This window comes from Macaca nemestrina, chromosome 19 (assembly GCF_043159975.1).
Source record: "Macaca nemestrina isolate mMacNem1 chromosome 19, mMacNem.hap1, whole genome shotgun sequence".
NCBI classification, from domain to species: Eukaryota; Metazoa; Chordata; class Mammalia; order Primates; family Cercopithecidae; genus Macaca; species Macaca nemestrina.
In genome coordinates this window covers 67,802,761-67,819,410 of record NC_092143.1, presented here as the reverse complement: position 1 = coordinate 67,819,410, position 16,650 = coordinate 67,802,761, and the positions used below count along the sequence as shown (strand labels likewise).

The window sequence follows — 16,650 nt, the reverse complement described above, 5'->3', positions numbered from 1 at the left end:
TCTCCTGACCTCAAGTGATATGCCTGCCTCAGTGTCCCAAAGTGCTGGGATTACAGGTGTGGGCCACTGCGCCTGACCCAGCCATGAGTTTTATTGGTGTTTTACTGGGCAGAGGATACCTGGTGCCTGAATGGGTGTCACCAGTGGATGGTCAAATTAAGACCTCATGAATATTAAGTTTCATGTATATTTAGTATGCTAAATATTTAGTGTTGTTTGTATATTTAATCTCATGCATAGTTAGTTCCCAAATGCCTCATGAATATTAAATATCTCTTAGGCCTTTCATCCTTCTCTCATTAACACACACACGTACACACACACACATCCATATGCACACTACTTGCTGAGTGCTTCTTTTATTCTAAATATATCCCATGAATTTTGCTATTCTAACTGATATGTTTTGGCTGTGTCTGCACCCAAATTTCATCTTGAATTGTAGTTCTCATAGTCCCCATGTGTCATGGGAGGGGCCAGGTGGAGATAATTGAATCAGGGAGGCAGTTTCCCCCATCCTGTTCTCATGATAGTGAGTGAGTTCTCATGAGAGCTGACAGTTTTGTAAGGAGCTTTTCCCCTCCTTTGCTCTGCACTTCTCTTGCCTGCCACCATGTAAGACGTGCCTTTGCTCCTCCTTCACCTTCTGCCATGATGCAAGGCCTCCCCAGCCATGTGGACCTGTGAGTCCATTAAACTTCTCTTTTTTCATAAATTATCCAGTCTCAGGTATTTCTTTATAAGCAGTATGAAAATAGACTAATACACTAACAAACTTTTGTTTTTGAGACAGGGTCTCCCTCTGCCACCCAGGTGGGAGTGCAGTGGTGCAATCACGGCTCATTGCAGATTCGACCTCCCGGGCTCAAGCGATCCTCCCACCACAGCCTCCCAAGAAGGTGGGGCTACAGGCATGTGCCACCAAACCCACCTAATTTTTTGTGTTTTTGTAGAGATGGGGTTTCACCATGTTGCTTAGGCTCTAACAGGCTTTTTACTTACTAGTTGCTTAAAACGTCTTAAAATAGAATGTGCTTATGTTTTACAAACTGCAAACTTATTTATCTAACAGATTTGAACATTCTCAAAGGCAAATGCACATCAAAGCTATAGAATTAGGGAAGAAGGGACTATTGTGTTCTGTGATTTGTCCCTGCAACAGTCACCTCTTGTCCGATGTTTAACCCAACAGATGGAAGTGACACCAACATTATCTTAACGCCATCATCTTAATGATAATTAAGATCTTAATTATGCCTGTTGGATAAAATCTGGCATTTCTCCTAGTGAGTCTGAAACAGTTGGTAGGAGACTTAATTGCCATTTACTGTGAGTGTGTGTTCAGAATGTTGGAAAACAATATTGTGGATTATTTCCCACCACTATTAACAGGTGACACTTATTTTTAAAGACAAGGTACCTTTCCTAAGAGTATTATACTTAAATGAAATTTATTTCAACATCCCAGCTGGGTGCTGTGGCTCATGCCTGTAATCCCGGTGCTTTGAGAGGCCAACACAGGAGGACTGCCTGAGGCCAGGAGTTCGAGAACAGCCTGAGAAACATAGCAAGACCCCCGTCTCTACAAAAAAAAAAAAAAAAACACACAAAAAGTTAAAAATTAGCCAGATTCGTGGTGTGCACACATAGTCCCAGCTACTCAGGAGGCTGAGGTGGGAGGATTGCTTGAGCCCAAAAGTTCAAGGCACTCCAGCCTGGGTGACAGAGCAAGACCCTGTTTTTATAATAATAATAATAATTAAAGAAACTTAAAAATTAAACAAAATTTCAACACCCACTGAGAATATAAACAAAGCAAATTATTTCCTGAGGTTCAAACTTGTGTTGATTATAAAGTTGGTGCTAGAATTGGGTAGTATTGTCTAAAGTCTAATATTCTTTGTTACACTGTGTGGCCATTAAGAAAAACATTTAAATTATGGCGATTTAAACATTTAATTATTCAGTTGAAACGCATGGCTTTAGAAAGTGAACTAGTTATTTATACAGTTCAGAGCACAGGAAATATGAAAATATTTGCAGCTGGTTCTGCAAGTCTAGCATTATCCTGATAACCAAAGAGTAAAGCACTGAATGAAAAATGTTTGGTCGTGCATTCCCAATATTGAAATTCTAAACAAGCCGGATGCAGTGGCTCATGCCCGTAATCCCAGCACTTTGGCAGGCTGAAGCAGGAGGATCACCTGAGGTCGGGAGTTCAAGACCAGCCTGGCCAACATGGTGAAACCCTGTCTCTAGTAAAAATCCAAAAAATTAGCAGGGTCTGGTGGTGCACACCTGTAATCCCAGCTAATCAGGAGGCTAAGGCACGGGAATCACTTGAACCCAGGAGGCAGAGATTGCAGTGAGCTGAGCCGAGATCACGCCTCTGCGCTCAAGCCTGCGCAACAGAGTAAGACTCTGTCTAAAAAAAAAAAAAAAATTTAAATGATAGCAAATTAAATCCAACATTGTAATTTTAAAATGCTATACTATGACCTGGTAGGACTTTTTCCAAAAAGGCAGTGTGGTTCAGCCTCAGGTAATGTGTTCCTGTTATTCCCTGCATTAAGGAAATATAATTGATAAAACCATACGGTCCTATCAATGGCATTTAATAAAATGTACTACTTGCTCCAAATTTAAAAAAAAAAACTGTTAGTAAGGTATAAATGGGAAGGAAATTTCTTATTTAGTAAAAAATGGCATCTACTTGCAGCAAGCCCTATTTAATGGTGAAACCATATTTAATGGTGGCCTCATTAAAGACAGCAATGCAGCGTGCTGTTATAATTCAGTATTTTAACTGGTGCTTCTAGCCAATTAACAAACAAATTTGTTCTGGAAGAAGAGACAGTACTGTCACTTGCAAATTACTTTAATGCCTCCATGGAAAATCCAAGGAAATTAAAAAAATATATATATATATATTATATATTATATATATATTATATATTTATTATATTTTGTGTATGACACAAAATCATCCTCTTAGGAGTTCTCTCTCTCTCATATACATATATATATACACACATATATATACATATATATCTATATATACATATATATACATATATATACATATATCTCATATATATATATATATATATATGAGAGAGAGAGAACTCTTAAGAGGATGATTTTGTGTCATACACAAAATCAACTTGCCAAAACCCAGAGTTTTCCCACATACCAGCAACACTCACTTAGAGAATAAAATGGGGCAATGAATACCTTTTAGAGTTGCTAGAAGAACTAGAAAATATCTAGGAATATACCGGTAAGAGGACAGGCTCGAATAACTGGAAAAATATGCTCCATCTTTAGTAACAATGCCATGGCAGCAGATTATGCTGATGTGAATTTGTCAATAAATATGCCCTACTTAATTTGGCAAAGGTTTGTGCTTTGTGTTCTTCCCGGCTTTTGCTGGAAGCAGATACAGCTAGCCAATATTGTTTCTCATTTTACTAGTGAGGAAACTGAGGCTTGGAGTGGTTTTTGTGACACAGTGTGTCCAGGTATAATTAATGAGACAAAAGCCTAGATGGCACTAAGTCAGTCCTGGCCTAGTGGCTTTTTATACCAGCCCATTTTAAAGCAAATGCTTTTGAGGTCAGAGTATCTGTATTTCTTTAAAATTGAACTGTGAATCAAGTATCCAGTTGAAGATAATTCTTTCTCTGGTCCATGGTGGACTAGAGAAAGACTTATTTTTTTTTTGAGACAAAGTCTTGCTCTGTCACCCAGGCTGGAGTGCAGTGGCGCGATCTTGGCTCACTGCAACCTCCACCTCTCAGGTTCAAGTGATTCTCCTGCCTCAGCCTCCTGAGTAGCTGGGACTACAGACACGTGCCACCACACCCGGCTAATTTTTTGTATTTTTAGTAGAGATGGGGTTTCACCATGTTAGCCAGGCTGGTGTCGATCTCCTGACCTCGTGAGCCACCACGCCCAGCCTCTGTGAGAGTTTTTATGATGACAAATTAAGATATCCACCATGGGCTGGGCACGGGGGCTCACACCTGTAATCCCAGCACTTTGTGAGGCCAAGGTGGGCGGGTCACAAGGTCAGGTGTTTGAGACCAGCCTGGCCAATGTGGTGAAACCCCATCTCTAGTAAAAATATAAAAATTAGCCAGGCGCAGTGGTGCATGCCTGTAGTCCCAGCTACTCGGGAGGCTGAGGCAGGAGAATCGCTTGAACCTAGGAGGCGGAGGTTGCAGTGAGCCGAGATCACGCCGCTGACTGCAGCCTGGGCGACAGAGCGAGACTCTGTCTCAAAAAAAAAAAAAAAAAAAAAAAAAAAAAAAATCTCACAGATCATTTTTTTCTTTTAAATTTTTTTAGTGAGAATGGGCATGGTGGCTTATGCTTGTAATCCCAGGACTTTGGGAAGCCGAGGTGGGAGGATCACCTGAGCCCAGGAGTTTGGGACCAGCCTGGGCAATGTAGTGAGATCCGGGTCTACAAAATATAAATTAAAAAAAACCTTTAGCCATACACAGCTGCGCATGCCCGTAGTCCCAGCTACTTAGGAGGTTGAGATGGGAGTATTGCTTGAGCCTGGGAGATTGAGGCAGCAGTGAGCCATGAATGCACCACTGCACTCCAGCCTGGGAGGCAGAGCTAGACCCTGTCTTTAAATTATATATATATGAGAAATAAGGGAAAATCTATTTCAACTGTGCTGATGGTTGTTCGTCATAATTCCTCACTCAGTGATCAGGATAGAACTAGAATGAATTCTGTAGTTCTGCTTACTCTCGGCGTAATGCCATTGAGCTCCACAACCTGGCCTCAGTCAGTGCTTTCACGCCTTCTGGAGGCTGCGGGGAGAACCCTGCCTTGCCTCTTCCAGCCTCTGGTGGCTGCTGGCCTTCCTTGACTTGTGGCAGCATCACTCCAGGCTCTGCCTGCACAGTTGACAGTGTCCCCTTCTCTCCTATGTGTGTCACTTTGAAGGATACATGTGATTGTATTTAGGGCCAACCTGGCTAATCCAGGATAGTCTCTCGCATCTCAGGATCCTTGAGTTAACCACGTCTGCGTACACGCTCCCCAACCACGTCTGCGTACAGGCTCCCCAACCACGTCTGCGTACACGCTCCCCAACCATGTCTGCGTACACGCTCCCCGAAGAAAGCACACTTTAGAGGCAGTTGAGGCAGAATTTTGATTACTAGTCAGTTGTTACCTTGTTGACCTTGACCAAGCTCCTTAACTTCTTTGAACTTTACTTTCTTCATCTGCAAATGGAATTAATACATGCCTACCTCAGAGAGTTTGAAAGGGTTAAGAGAAATAATTTGATTGAAATACTACCTGGATTTCTTTTTCCTTTACTGGGATTCAAAGCTTTGTTTGGACTCATCTTTTTATCTCCAGAGCCTGTCCCTGGCACATAGCGGTTGCCCAGTAAATGTTTCCTGATTAACTTTCTGTTCTCTGAAGGGCAGCGTGCTATTGCACTGTCATGTACTGTGGGGGACAGCAGGGGACGGCTCGGTGGTGATGCCCCATCTAGAAACATTCTGTATGTGAGAACTATGTCATTAATTTAGCAAAGTGAGAGAGGTGTGCAAAGCTGAACCCGTAATGCTGTGGTTTCTGTATAAATATGCTAAATGGAGTGCATATCTGATTCAGGAGAAGAACTGTTGGCCCCAAAAGGGAAAAATTAAACGTGGGGTGTGACATGAGTGTCGAGATACCTCCACACGTGCTCATGCACACATTCCTGCGTCATAAAGGATTGCTTTTTCTTGTTTTCAACCCTGATGTTTTGTATTTGGGCTGTGTGCTAACAGTCAGTGTCAATGCCTGCCTTCCGAGCTATGGGCGATTCCCGTTGCTGTGAGGTTTCCTCCAAGTGGACGTTAAGTTACTGAGAACAGGAATCAGGGATGCGGTGGTACGTGTCTTCTGTGGCTACCTGGTCAGCATTCATAAACAGTGATAATGGATTGAATGCTGTGGTTTCAACCTTCCTGACAACAGAGGAGAGTGTTACTTTGGGGCATGAGCAGTTATTGATCCAGCTGGGCCTTGGTTAATGAGTCATGTGGCTTACAGTGTTCCTGAGTCACAGGCTGTCCTGAGGATCACCTGCTGGCTCATCAGTGCCCTTGTTTCCCCGAGGCCTCCTGCAGTGACGTGCCGAGGAAAGGAGCCCAGGTCTGCGGGTGGGGGACCTGTCCTCTGAGAAGCCTGCAGCTTCTCCTCCAGGACCCTTCCGCCCCACCTGGCTGGCTGTGGACAGAAGGGGCAGTTGGGAGTGTTGGAGAGGGAGGAAGCATAGAGAAGCAGCAGGAGGCACACCTGGAAGCCCAAGGGAGGGAAGTCCACCTCCCTGCAAGTGTAGGGCAGTGATGAGAGGAGCCCTGGCACCAGCAGAGCAAGAAAAAAATGCACGCACCGTTCAGAATAAGCTGTCAGGTCGTCTGGGTGTTCAAGATTTATTTATTAATGATACATGACATTTAGCATTTCTCAATGCCTATCTAAGATGAAACTAACCCTTCAAATCCTGGTGATGCTTTTGAGCTGCTCCTCTCGGGTACTTGTGGCATCGTGTTGGCAGACCCTGAACGAGATCTTTAGTGGAGTAAAAAATGAAATGTGTTTAACTGGGAGTAAGTAGAGCCGACATTTGAGAGTTTGCTGGGTCCCAGGCAGTGTTATGTGAATGCAAATGTTGGAAATGTAATCTGGATCCTCAGAGAATTTCTGAAGTGTTGGGAGAGGAGATTTGATGAGCAGAAGCAATTGGAGAACAGCATTCTAGGGTATAGAAGCAAACTGTCAACTGTATGGTGAAGGGCTCACTGAGGACCGGGCTAATGAGAGTGGCTTTGTGCATTCACTCAGTAGTGATTGAGAGACTTCTGGGCCAGGGCTGGGTACACACAGGGGGATGAAATAGAGTCCCTTCCCTTTTCACACCTATGTGGTAAAAAGGAGCTAGATTAGCAAACTATTAAAATCCAACATATCCTGCAAGTATGAGAGAATGCAGAAGGAGAAGGCGGTGCCAGCTGAGCCCTTACCACCTGAGAAAGGAGAGGTTCTCTGTGCTTAGGTTAATTTCACAGCTGTGTGGGGGCAAATCGGAGTATTTTCCTAGCAATCTTTAAACCGCTGTCTTCTATACTGCTTAACCTGTTTAAAATAACTATGAAGGAAAAAGATGCTTTTGAATTATGATGATTGTAATGTTATCGACAGATCTTAGCCGATAATTCTGTTTTCCTTTCCTCCTTAGTGTCAAATCAACAGTGCCTTGACGTCTTTCCACACTGCTTTGGAACTTGCAGTAGATCAGAGAGAAATTCAACATGTCTGTCTCTATGAAATTGGTAAATATGAAGTGTCTGTCCAGCCTCTTTTTTAGGAAGTAGTATTAATGCAGTGTTTTAGCTTTCATGCCATTTGATGCGTGTCTGCAAAATGCTTGATGCCTTCTGTAGTAAGAAGGACTTCAATTATTCCCATAGCACATGCAATGATATTTCTCTCTCTGATTCTCATTACTTCTTTATAACACTTTTTCTTTACAGCATTTTGATTTTAGGATAATAGGTGATGTTAAATGAATTGATTAAATGACCAGAAATACCTTATTGGACTGTGCATTAGAATTCAAAGCTCTTTGTTACTCCTTCCCACCAGTGTTCACTTGAGAAGAAAAATAGGAGACAGGAGATAGTTGGACTCAAGCCCCAATGTTTTTCATCAACTAGCTCTGAGACCTTGGACAAGTTGCCCAAACCTTCCTAGCCACGTAGTTGCCATTGGAGTTAAGGTGCCTCCCCTTGTAGTAGCTGTCAGGTTTAGATGACATGACGTGTGAAGCCTCATGCAGGGGACCTGGCACGGAAGGCCCTCCATACATGTTAGCTGCCACCTTCTGCTTCTCCCTTACTGGAGAGACAGTCACAAACAAACCTGGAAGGCTTTATCTGCCTAAGATTTTCCCCTTTCTCCTCCAAAATTGTTGCTATGGGTCTTTGCTGACTGCACTGAAACTCTGATCCTATTACATTTGTAATTGCAAAATCTTTCTCTGTAACAGTTTCTCCATTGTGCTGGGAAGAGTAAACACAACTTCGAAATTGAAACAAAAAAAATTTTAAATAAGGGACTCAGACTTTTCAGAGTTTCACTTAGCTAATACAACAAGGTGACATAATGTAGCACATAAGAAAGGGATGACAGAGACAAAAAGAAAGGAGAAATGATGAGGTAGTGACGAGACTCCAAAGGGAAATTGAGACTTAAAAAGTTTTCTGCAGAGGGACAGGGAAGTGGAGACAGAATGCTCGGGGAAGCAGCTGACACCTGTCAGTTTGGGGGGGTCAGGCCCTGTGCTGCCTGCCACTTGCTTTGCCTGCTGTGGACACAATTGTCTTCCTGAATCCTTTTAAGGAAAACTGAAAACCAAAAGATTGTGAACTGCCCAATAAACAATATTACGTTTTAAATGCCTGTTGTGGTTTAAAAAGAGGAAATGAAGTATAATCCAGTGGAAAATGTGTTTCTGTGTCATCTACACTTTGCTGGGGCTCTGCTTAGTAGCCATAATATAGAATGAAATGTGTTTCAAAGAACTTGAATGAAAAACTCTAGCTTTGATGGACTTTTATTGGTGCATCATTTCAAGGCCTATGACAGGATAGGATGTTAGAGCAGAAGGAAGCTTAGAAATCATCCAACTCAGGCCTTAGGAAGGTTAACTCAGGAGGTGGTAGTAACTCGGGCTTCCGATTCAGGCTCAGAAGCTTGAGTTAGTACTTTTTCCTGAGTTATTTCTGACTTATTCCTGAATTATTCCTGACTTATTCCTGAGTCAGTGCTTCCTTCCATCTCTATTTTGTATTTAATTCAAGTCTTTCCCCGGTATCTATGCTAGGATAAAAATAATCAGCCCAGACCGGGCACGGTAGCTCACGCCTGTAATCCCAGCTCTTTGGGAGGCTGAGGGGGGCAGATCGATTAAAGTCAGGAGTTTGAGACCAGCCAGGTCAGCATGGTAAAACCCCATCTTTACCAAAAATATAAAAATTAGCCAGGTGTGGTGGTGGGTGCCTGTAATCTCAGCTACTCAGGAGGCTGAGGCAGGAGAATTGCTTGAACCCAGGAGGCAGAGGTTGCAGTGACCTGAGATCACACCACTGCACTCCAGCCTGGGTGACAGAGCAAGACTCCGTTTCAAAAAAGAGCCCAAATTTTTACTCAATGTCAACATCACATCCCATAGAATTTGACAGTGAATTTTCTGAAGTGTATATCTCACCCACTTTTCCTCCCACAGTTTAAATGGCAAGTCTCAGTTTATACAATTACTTAGTGATGCACCTGATAACAGAATTTTTTTTATGGAGGCAGTATCATCTAAAGGAAAGTGTGTTGGATTTTGATCCACAGTTCTTCCTTCCTTCTTAGCTGTATGGCTTCAGCAGGTAACATACCTCTTGATACCTTAGTTATTTTTTTTTTTTTAAAGACAGGGTCTCACTCTGTCATCCAGGCTGGAGTGCAGTGGCACAGTCTCAGCTCACTGCAGCCCAGACCTCCCTGGCTCAGGTGATCCTCCCACCCCAGTCTCCCAAGTAGCTGGAATTACAGGCATGCACCACCACACCTGGCTAATTTTTTTTATAGAGATGGGATTTCACCATGTTGCCCAGGCTGGTCTAGATCTATTGGGCTCAAGCTATCCTCCCACCTCAGCCTCCCAAAGTGCTGGGATTACAGGCGTAGGATTAGTCCTTGCTAATACAAGGACACTATTAGCCACCTTTGCAAGGTTGTCATAAGGATTAGAGAGCATTACGTGAAGTGCCTACCACAGCATTGGCACACATTACGGGCTCAGGAGATGGGGGATACCGTGATGAAAAGTGGGAATAAAATCCTTTACATTTTAGTTGCTGCAGTTCCTTACTAGAATGCCTGCCTAACTGTTTTGATCCAGGAAGGTGGGCCTTTCGCTCCCAGTGTGCTGAGGGAAGGTAGGGAAATGCCTATTTTCTCATTGGCTTGTGCTCTAGATCTTACAAGGTTTTGAGAATGAGTAGGCTGAGCACGGTGGCTCACACCTGTAATCCCAGCACTTTGGGAGGCTGAGGCAGGCAGATACTTGAGGTCGGGAGTTCAAGACCAGCCTGGTCAACATGGCGAAACCTCACCTCTACTAAAAATATAAAAATTAGCCGGGCATGGTGACAGGTGCTTGTAATCCCAGCTACTTGGGAGGCTGAGGCAGGAGAATTGCTTGAACCCAGGGAGCAGTGAGCCGAGATCACACCATTGCACTTCAACCTGGGCGACAGAGCAAGACTCTGTCTCAAAAAAAAAAAAAAAAAAAAAAAAAGAATGAGTAGTAGTCATTAAGTACATAATCGAATAGTGTTGCTTCCACTGTTTCTTATTGCACCTGTGTGTACTCTTGGAGCAGTACTTCTGTACTTGGGTTAACCTCACAACTGTTAGGATGTAAATTGGAGTGTCTTTCTAGAAATCTTTATGCCATGGTCTTCTGTGCTATTTTATTGGTTGTCTGACTCAAACCTAAGTGCCTTGTCTAATTCAAACTTTACATTGAAAGGATTTAAGGGGAAAAATAATTTCTTAGGTTTTCAGGTTAAGGTTTTTTACACATTTCATAGAACATGCACAGAGAATGATCACAGTATCAAGAGACTCGTGGCTTAAATATGGGTCATAAAGCTCAGTACTTTAGGGTCATGTGCTAAAAATATTTCTTCCATAGGTTGGTGCAGCATGATAGAGCTCAATTTCAAGGATGCATTTGATTCCTTTGAGAGGCTAAAAAACGAGTCCAGGTGGTCCCAGTGCTATTATGCCTACTTGACTGCAGGTGAGTCGCCCATGGTCCCTCGGTGTGCTCTCTCTGTCGTGAATTAGCTCGCCTCACGTGGACAGATGGGGGAATGATGGCAGGAGGAAGCAAGAGGTATGCCCTTCCACAGCTTTCCCCAGCATGTTAAAGTTTTGTGCAACCAAGTAAATAGTGCTAGAATACTGTGTTCACTGACCCAGGTGAGCACCCAGAAACTCAGTAGTGCCCGGGGTGCGCCTTCACCACACACTGCCCCTCTGGGCCTGGTTTGGTCCTGTCTTCTGTCTTGGAAATGCATATTGTGAGGTCTTCCCGGTTATTGTACATTTTGCCCTAAATTGCCTCAACCTGTCTCTATCCCTTTACTTAATATGCTGTGTTTTTTATTGGGATTCTGAAGAATTTTTAAGAATTCAACAGGCTTTTTTTTCGTTGTGTTAATTTTTAAATTATTATTCTGGGTCTTGCTCTTCTTCCCAGGTTGAATGAAGTGCAGTGGTCTGATCATAGCTCACTATAGCCTCAACCTCCCAGGCTCAAGTGATCCTCCTGCCTCAGCCTCCACAGTAGCTGGAACTACAGGCGTGCCTCACCATGCCCGGCCAATTAAAAAAAAAAATTTGTAGCAACAAGGTCTTGCTATGTTGCCCAGGCCAATCTCTAACTCCTGGCCTGAAGCAATCCTCCTGCCTCAGCCTCCCAAAGCACTGGGATTACAGGCATGAGCCACAGAGCCTGACCTGTGTTAATATTTTTGTTTGGTTAGTGCCCTGGTTACAGAGTTGCATAGGTCAGAGTCATCTGCTCCAACCTTGTTTTACCTCCTAACCTTATTGTATTTACAGTGTGATATTTCAGATGCAAGGTATTTACACTGCATATCGTTATTAACACCTGTATTCTGTTTTGAATAAGGGTTTTTTTGCCCTTGTATGAGGAGACAGAGATGTGCTGTCACCTGGTGGCCAAAGTAGTTGTCTGCATCCTTCAATACCTAAAGGGCCGTGTGATTAAGAATTGTAGAGGTGTGGAATTGAAGAAAGCCGAGAGGTTGTACATTTTCTGCCTTTAAGCAACTTCATGTAAGCCATTTCTGGTGTATGTAATGAACCCTCCTCATGCAGCCACATCAGTGGTTCTTTTACTTAAAATTCAAGACTAATCCAATCATTATTTTCAATATCTTCTTATTCTTAACGTTCAGATTTAATGAACCATCTTCCACTTCCATTCTGCCCTCTTAACTGGTATATTTAAAATAAGATAGAATTGATTAACATTGACCAATAAGTATATTCTGGATATCTTAAATTCCCTATAAAATTGCATCGGTCCATTAGCATCAGTGCAAAGCCCGCTTGTGTCCGTATTCCTCATTGCAGTCCCTGTTGACAGGTGTGATCTCATGGCTCTGTCCCTGATGTTTGAATAAGCTTATTTTTCATATCCTGGATAATATGCTGTGCCTCACACTTAAAGGGTTGTTGTATAGAATTTGAAGACATCTCAGATGAAAGTAGCAGCTATTTGTTGAGTGACTGTGTTTAATATGTTGAAGAGTTGATGAACCCAGATTGAATAGCCCAGAAAACAGAGGCCTGCACACAACTCAGCAGCCGTTAGGTGTAATTAGGCTGCACAGTCGATGGTGGACAGCTATTTATTGTTTCCATCTCTGTTGAGTTTCAGATACATAAATGTACAGTGTGGCTGTATAGAGGAACATTTATTCCCCCCCAATATTTGGAAATCCCAGAACCATACCAGCCATAGGAGAGGATAAGCATGAAGGATTCTGATCTCTGTTTCTGCACTGGGATTTTGTGGAGAGGATAAGATGTGGGTGAATAGCTCCACTAGAAAGAGTACATGAGGCAAGGCCAAGGCGGGCAGATCACGAGGTCAAGAGATCAAGACCATCCTGGCCAACACGGTGAAACCCTGTCTCTACTAAAAATACAAAAATAAGCCAGGCGTGGTGGCATGCACCTGTAGTCCCAGCTGCTTGGGAGGCTGAGGCAGGCGAATCGCTTGAACCAGGGAGGCAGAGGTTGCGGTGAGCTGAGATCGCTCCGCTGCACTCCAGCCTGGCAACAGAGTGAGACTCTGTCTCAAAAAAAACCAAAAAAAACAAAAAAAGAGTACATGAGGCAGGGAAGGAGCACCGTTATACCGTCATGCAGGAGCTGCCATTTGGGCTGGCGGTGAGCTAGAGGGGATGGGCACTCAGGGGCTCCGAACACTGCCACCAGGGCTTAGCTCCCCAGCATATTAATGTTTTGTGCGACTATGTCAATAGTTTTGTACTTTTAAAAATTGTGATAAAATATGTAGCATCATTTACCATTTGAACTTTTTTAGGTGTATGTGTCAGTAACTCCAGATAACACTCAGATTGTTTTGCAAACATCACCAGCATCCATCTCTGGAACTTCTTCATCATCCCAAGCTCTACCCAGTAAACAGGAACTCCCCATTCACTTTTCCCCCAAGACCTGGTTACCATGCTTCTACTTCCCGTCTCTATGAATTTAAGTATTCTACCTACCTCGTGCATAAGTGAAATATATTTGTCCTTTTGTGTCTGGCTTATTTCATTTAGCATAATGTCTTCAGGGTTCATCCATGTTATAACATGTGTCAGGATCTCCTTCCTTTTTTCAGGCTGAATAATATTCCATTGTATGTATATGGCACATTGTTCATCCGTTCATTCATGGACGGACATTCGGGTTGTTTCCATTGTTTAGCTATTGTGTGGAGTACTCACCTGGAACATTGGTCTACAGGTATCTGTTCCAGTCCTTGCTTTCAGTACCTTTGGGTAGATACCTGAAAGTAGATTTGCGTGATCATATACCTCTACTATTCCTGCAACTTTTCTGTAAGTTTGACATTATATCAAAATTATAAGTTACCAATAAATATTAGAATATCACATATAGGATTGTGTACACTTAGTCTTATTGGAAGAGTGAGTCATCCTAAGCTCAGTTTAGGCCTCATATTTTAGGATAAACCAGAGACTCCCATGCTTTTAAACATCTGCATCTTTTAAAGCAACTATCTAGCTGGGGGCCGTGGCTCACCCCTGTAATCTCAGCACTTTGGGAGACCGAGGCGGGTGGATCACCTGAGGTCGGGAGTTTGAGACCAGCCCGGCCAACAACCAACATGGAGAAACTCTGTCGCTACTAAAAATAAAAAATTAGCCAGGTGTGGTGGTGCACGCCTGTAATCCTAGCTACTCGGAAGGCTGAGGCTGAAGAATTGCCTGAACCCAGGAGGCAGAAGTTGCAGTGAGCCAAGATCGTGGCATTGCACTCCGGCCTGGGCAACAAGAGCAAAACTCCATCTAAAAAAAAAAACCAACTATCTATAATTTTACTGCAAGAGAAATAGGTGGTGTTTGTTCTTCAGGGTCTGAGGTATGGATGTTATAGACCTTTGGGGTGGTTCAGATACTGTTGCTGTTTATGACTGGTTTTAATTATGTGACTCTATAAGAATGTTCTCAATGATCTGAGGAAGACCTCAAGCTAGGGACAGCAGAAATATATAATTTTTCATTGATTTACTGTGTGACTGTAGGCATTGCTCAGCTTTTCCAGACCTTTGCATCCTCTGATCTAAAAATAAGGGAGTTGGTTGCACAATACAGCCACTGAGCTTCATTCTGGTTTGGAAATGTTACAGCTGCAATTGATAAGGTCATTTTGGATTGGTGCACTCTCCTCCATCTGGATCAGGGATGCCCCAGTGACTGGGAAAGGAGTTGTCCCTTCCTTTGAATATTCAGCCTCATCACTTTTAATCCCAGTTGGAACCTGCTGTCTTTCCCATTGTCTTCCTGTCCTCGACTCTCTCCGAGCCTCAATTCTTGAACCCTTGGGCTCTGCCGATGGTAGCCTGTCCTGGTACGTGCATGCCTGGGATAGGTGACTGCTTGACCATGCCCAAATGCGAGTACGGGACCAACCTACTTTTAGGGGTGCTCAAGTAAAGAAGGGGGAACTGGCCAGGCACAGTGGCTCATGCCTGTAATCCCAGCACTTTGGGAGGCCAAGGCAGGCATATCATGAGGTTAAGAGGCCAATATGGTGAAACCCCATCTCTACTAAAAATACAAAAATTAGCTGGGCCTGGTGGCGGGCACCTGTAGTCCCAGCTATTTGGGAAGCTGAGGCAGGAGAATGGCGTGAACCCGGGAGGCGGAGCTTGCAGTGAGCCGAGATCACGCCACTGCCCTCCAGCCTGGGCAACAGAGTGAGACTCCGTCTCCAAAAAAAAAAAAAAAAAAAAAAGGAAGGGGCAACTAGCAAATCAACTTTAGTACATTCCAACTGGGGAGTGAAAAACCACATGTGATCTAACAAAAATGAATAGAAATGGATTCCGCACCATCAGAGTTGAGAGGAAAGGACAGAGTTGTGGTAGAGTTTCAATCAGGTAGTGGGGCTGCAGCCAGTGCAAAGTTTACATAAGGGACCAAGAAGACATAGCAAAGGGAAGATCATTAAATCTTTGGGGCATGAGGTGAGAAGAAGGTGTGCACATGAACAAAATCTCACTCATTCCTCAAGACTCCGCTTGACTTCTCCTAGCTCCTTACAGCGTCTGGTCACTCCAGAGAGAAATGATCCCTTCTCTTTCTGAGCCTTCTAGAAACCACTTTGGTTCTCCTTACCCTGACTACCGCTATCACTACATACATTGCAGCCTGTGGGACCCTGGGTGCGTGTGTGATCTCTTCAATTGAAATGTCAGTTTCTTTAGGGTTCAAGCACACGTGTTTCTTCTTCACATTCTTGTTGGTGGCTTGTAGGTAGTAGGCAGCCAGGGAACATGGACAGGGCAGATAGATGACTTCCTAGGACAGAGAAATCCTCCTTCCACCATGAAGCTTTCATGATCCTCTGGGCTCTTCATTGTTCTTTCCTAGGTTCCTATTTATTCCACTTTCTGAGTATGCGAGCCCTAACTAGGTTGTACTCTGTGACAGTAGCTAAGGACTTTGTTATGTGAAAAACTGTCTCCCCAACAAAAGGACAAGGACCATGGCTTTCCCCAAGCCCCCCAAAAGCTCTGGGAACACAGGCACCTAGAAAATAGTTGAAGTGATCAGCAGGATGGTGCAGTCCTTTGTGGAATAGTCTTTTTGTTTGTTTGTTTGTTTTTCTGAGACAGAGTCTCATTCTATCGCCCAGGCTGGAGTGCAGTGGTGCCATCTTGGCTCATTGCAACCTCCGCCTCCTACGTTCAAGCGATTCTCCTGCCTTAGACTCCCAAGTAGCTGAGATTACAGGCATGTGCCACCACGCCTGGCTAATTTTTGTGTTTTTAGCAGAGATGGGGTTTTGCCATGTTGGCCAGGCTGGTCTCGAATTCCTGACCTCAGGTGATCCACCCACCTTGGCCTCCCAAAGTGCTGGGATTACTGGCGTGAGCCACCACGTCCAGCCCGTTGTGGAATAGTCTTTAAACATATTTGCTCCGGTTTCTTTATTTTTTTTTCAAGTATCATCACTTTAGATATCCCTTATGGCATTTTCCCTGACTTATATTTAAGAAATATCATTATGGTCTCTTACAGTTTGTCAGGGAGCCACTGGTGATGTGGACGGGGCGCAGATTGTCTTTAAAGAAGTTCAGAAACTCTTCAAAAGGAAAAACAATCAGATTGAACAGTTCTCGGTGAAAAAGGTATGTTGGAGCCTGTTGTATTATGATAGGCATTTGTAACCAACACTGCCTTGGCAAGCTTTAGGAAATTATATTCAAGGCTG

At 43.5% G+C, this 16,650-nt stretch overlaps 1 protein-coding gene across 5 annotated transcripts in view; it reads left to right on the top strand.

Moving 5' to 3' along the window:
• LOC105465096 (tetratricopeptide repeat domain 39C) overlaps positions 1-16,650 on the top strand; it is a 120,068-nt gene that overhangs the window by 93,566 nt on the left and 9,852 nt on the right. For 4 of the 5 annotated variants that reach the window (XM_011713325.2, XM_071085526.1, XM_011713336.3 and 1 more), the window contains exons 7-9: positions 7,265-7,358; positions 10,775-10,882; positions 16,458-16,567. In XM_011713325.2, the coding sequence (XP_011711627.1) occupies positions 7,265-7,358; positions 10,775-10,882; positions 16,458-16,567 (312 nt within the window). Of the gene's footprint in view, positions 1-5,945; positions 6,471-7,263; positions 7,359-10,774; positions 10,883-16,457; positions 16,568-16,650 lie in introns of those variants that run through there. The other variant, XM_011713357.3, reaches the window with a different exon arrangement.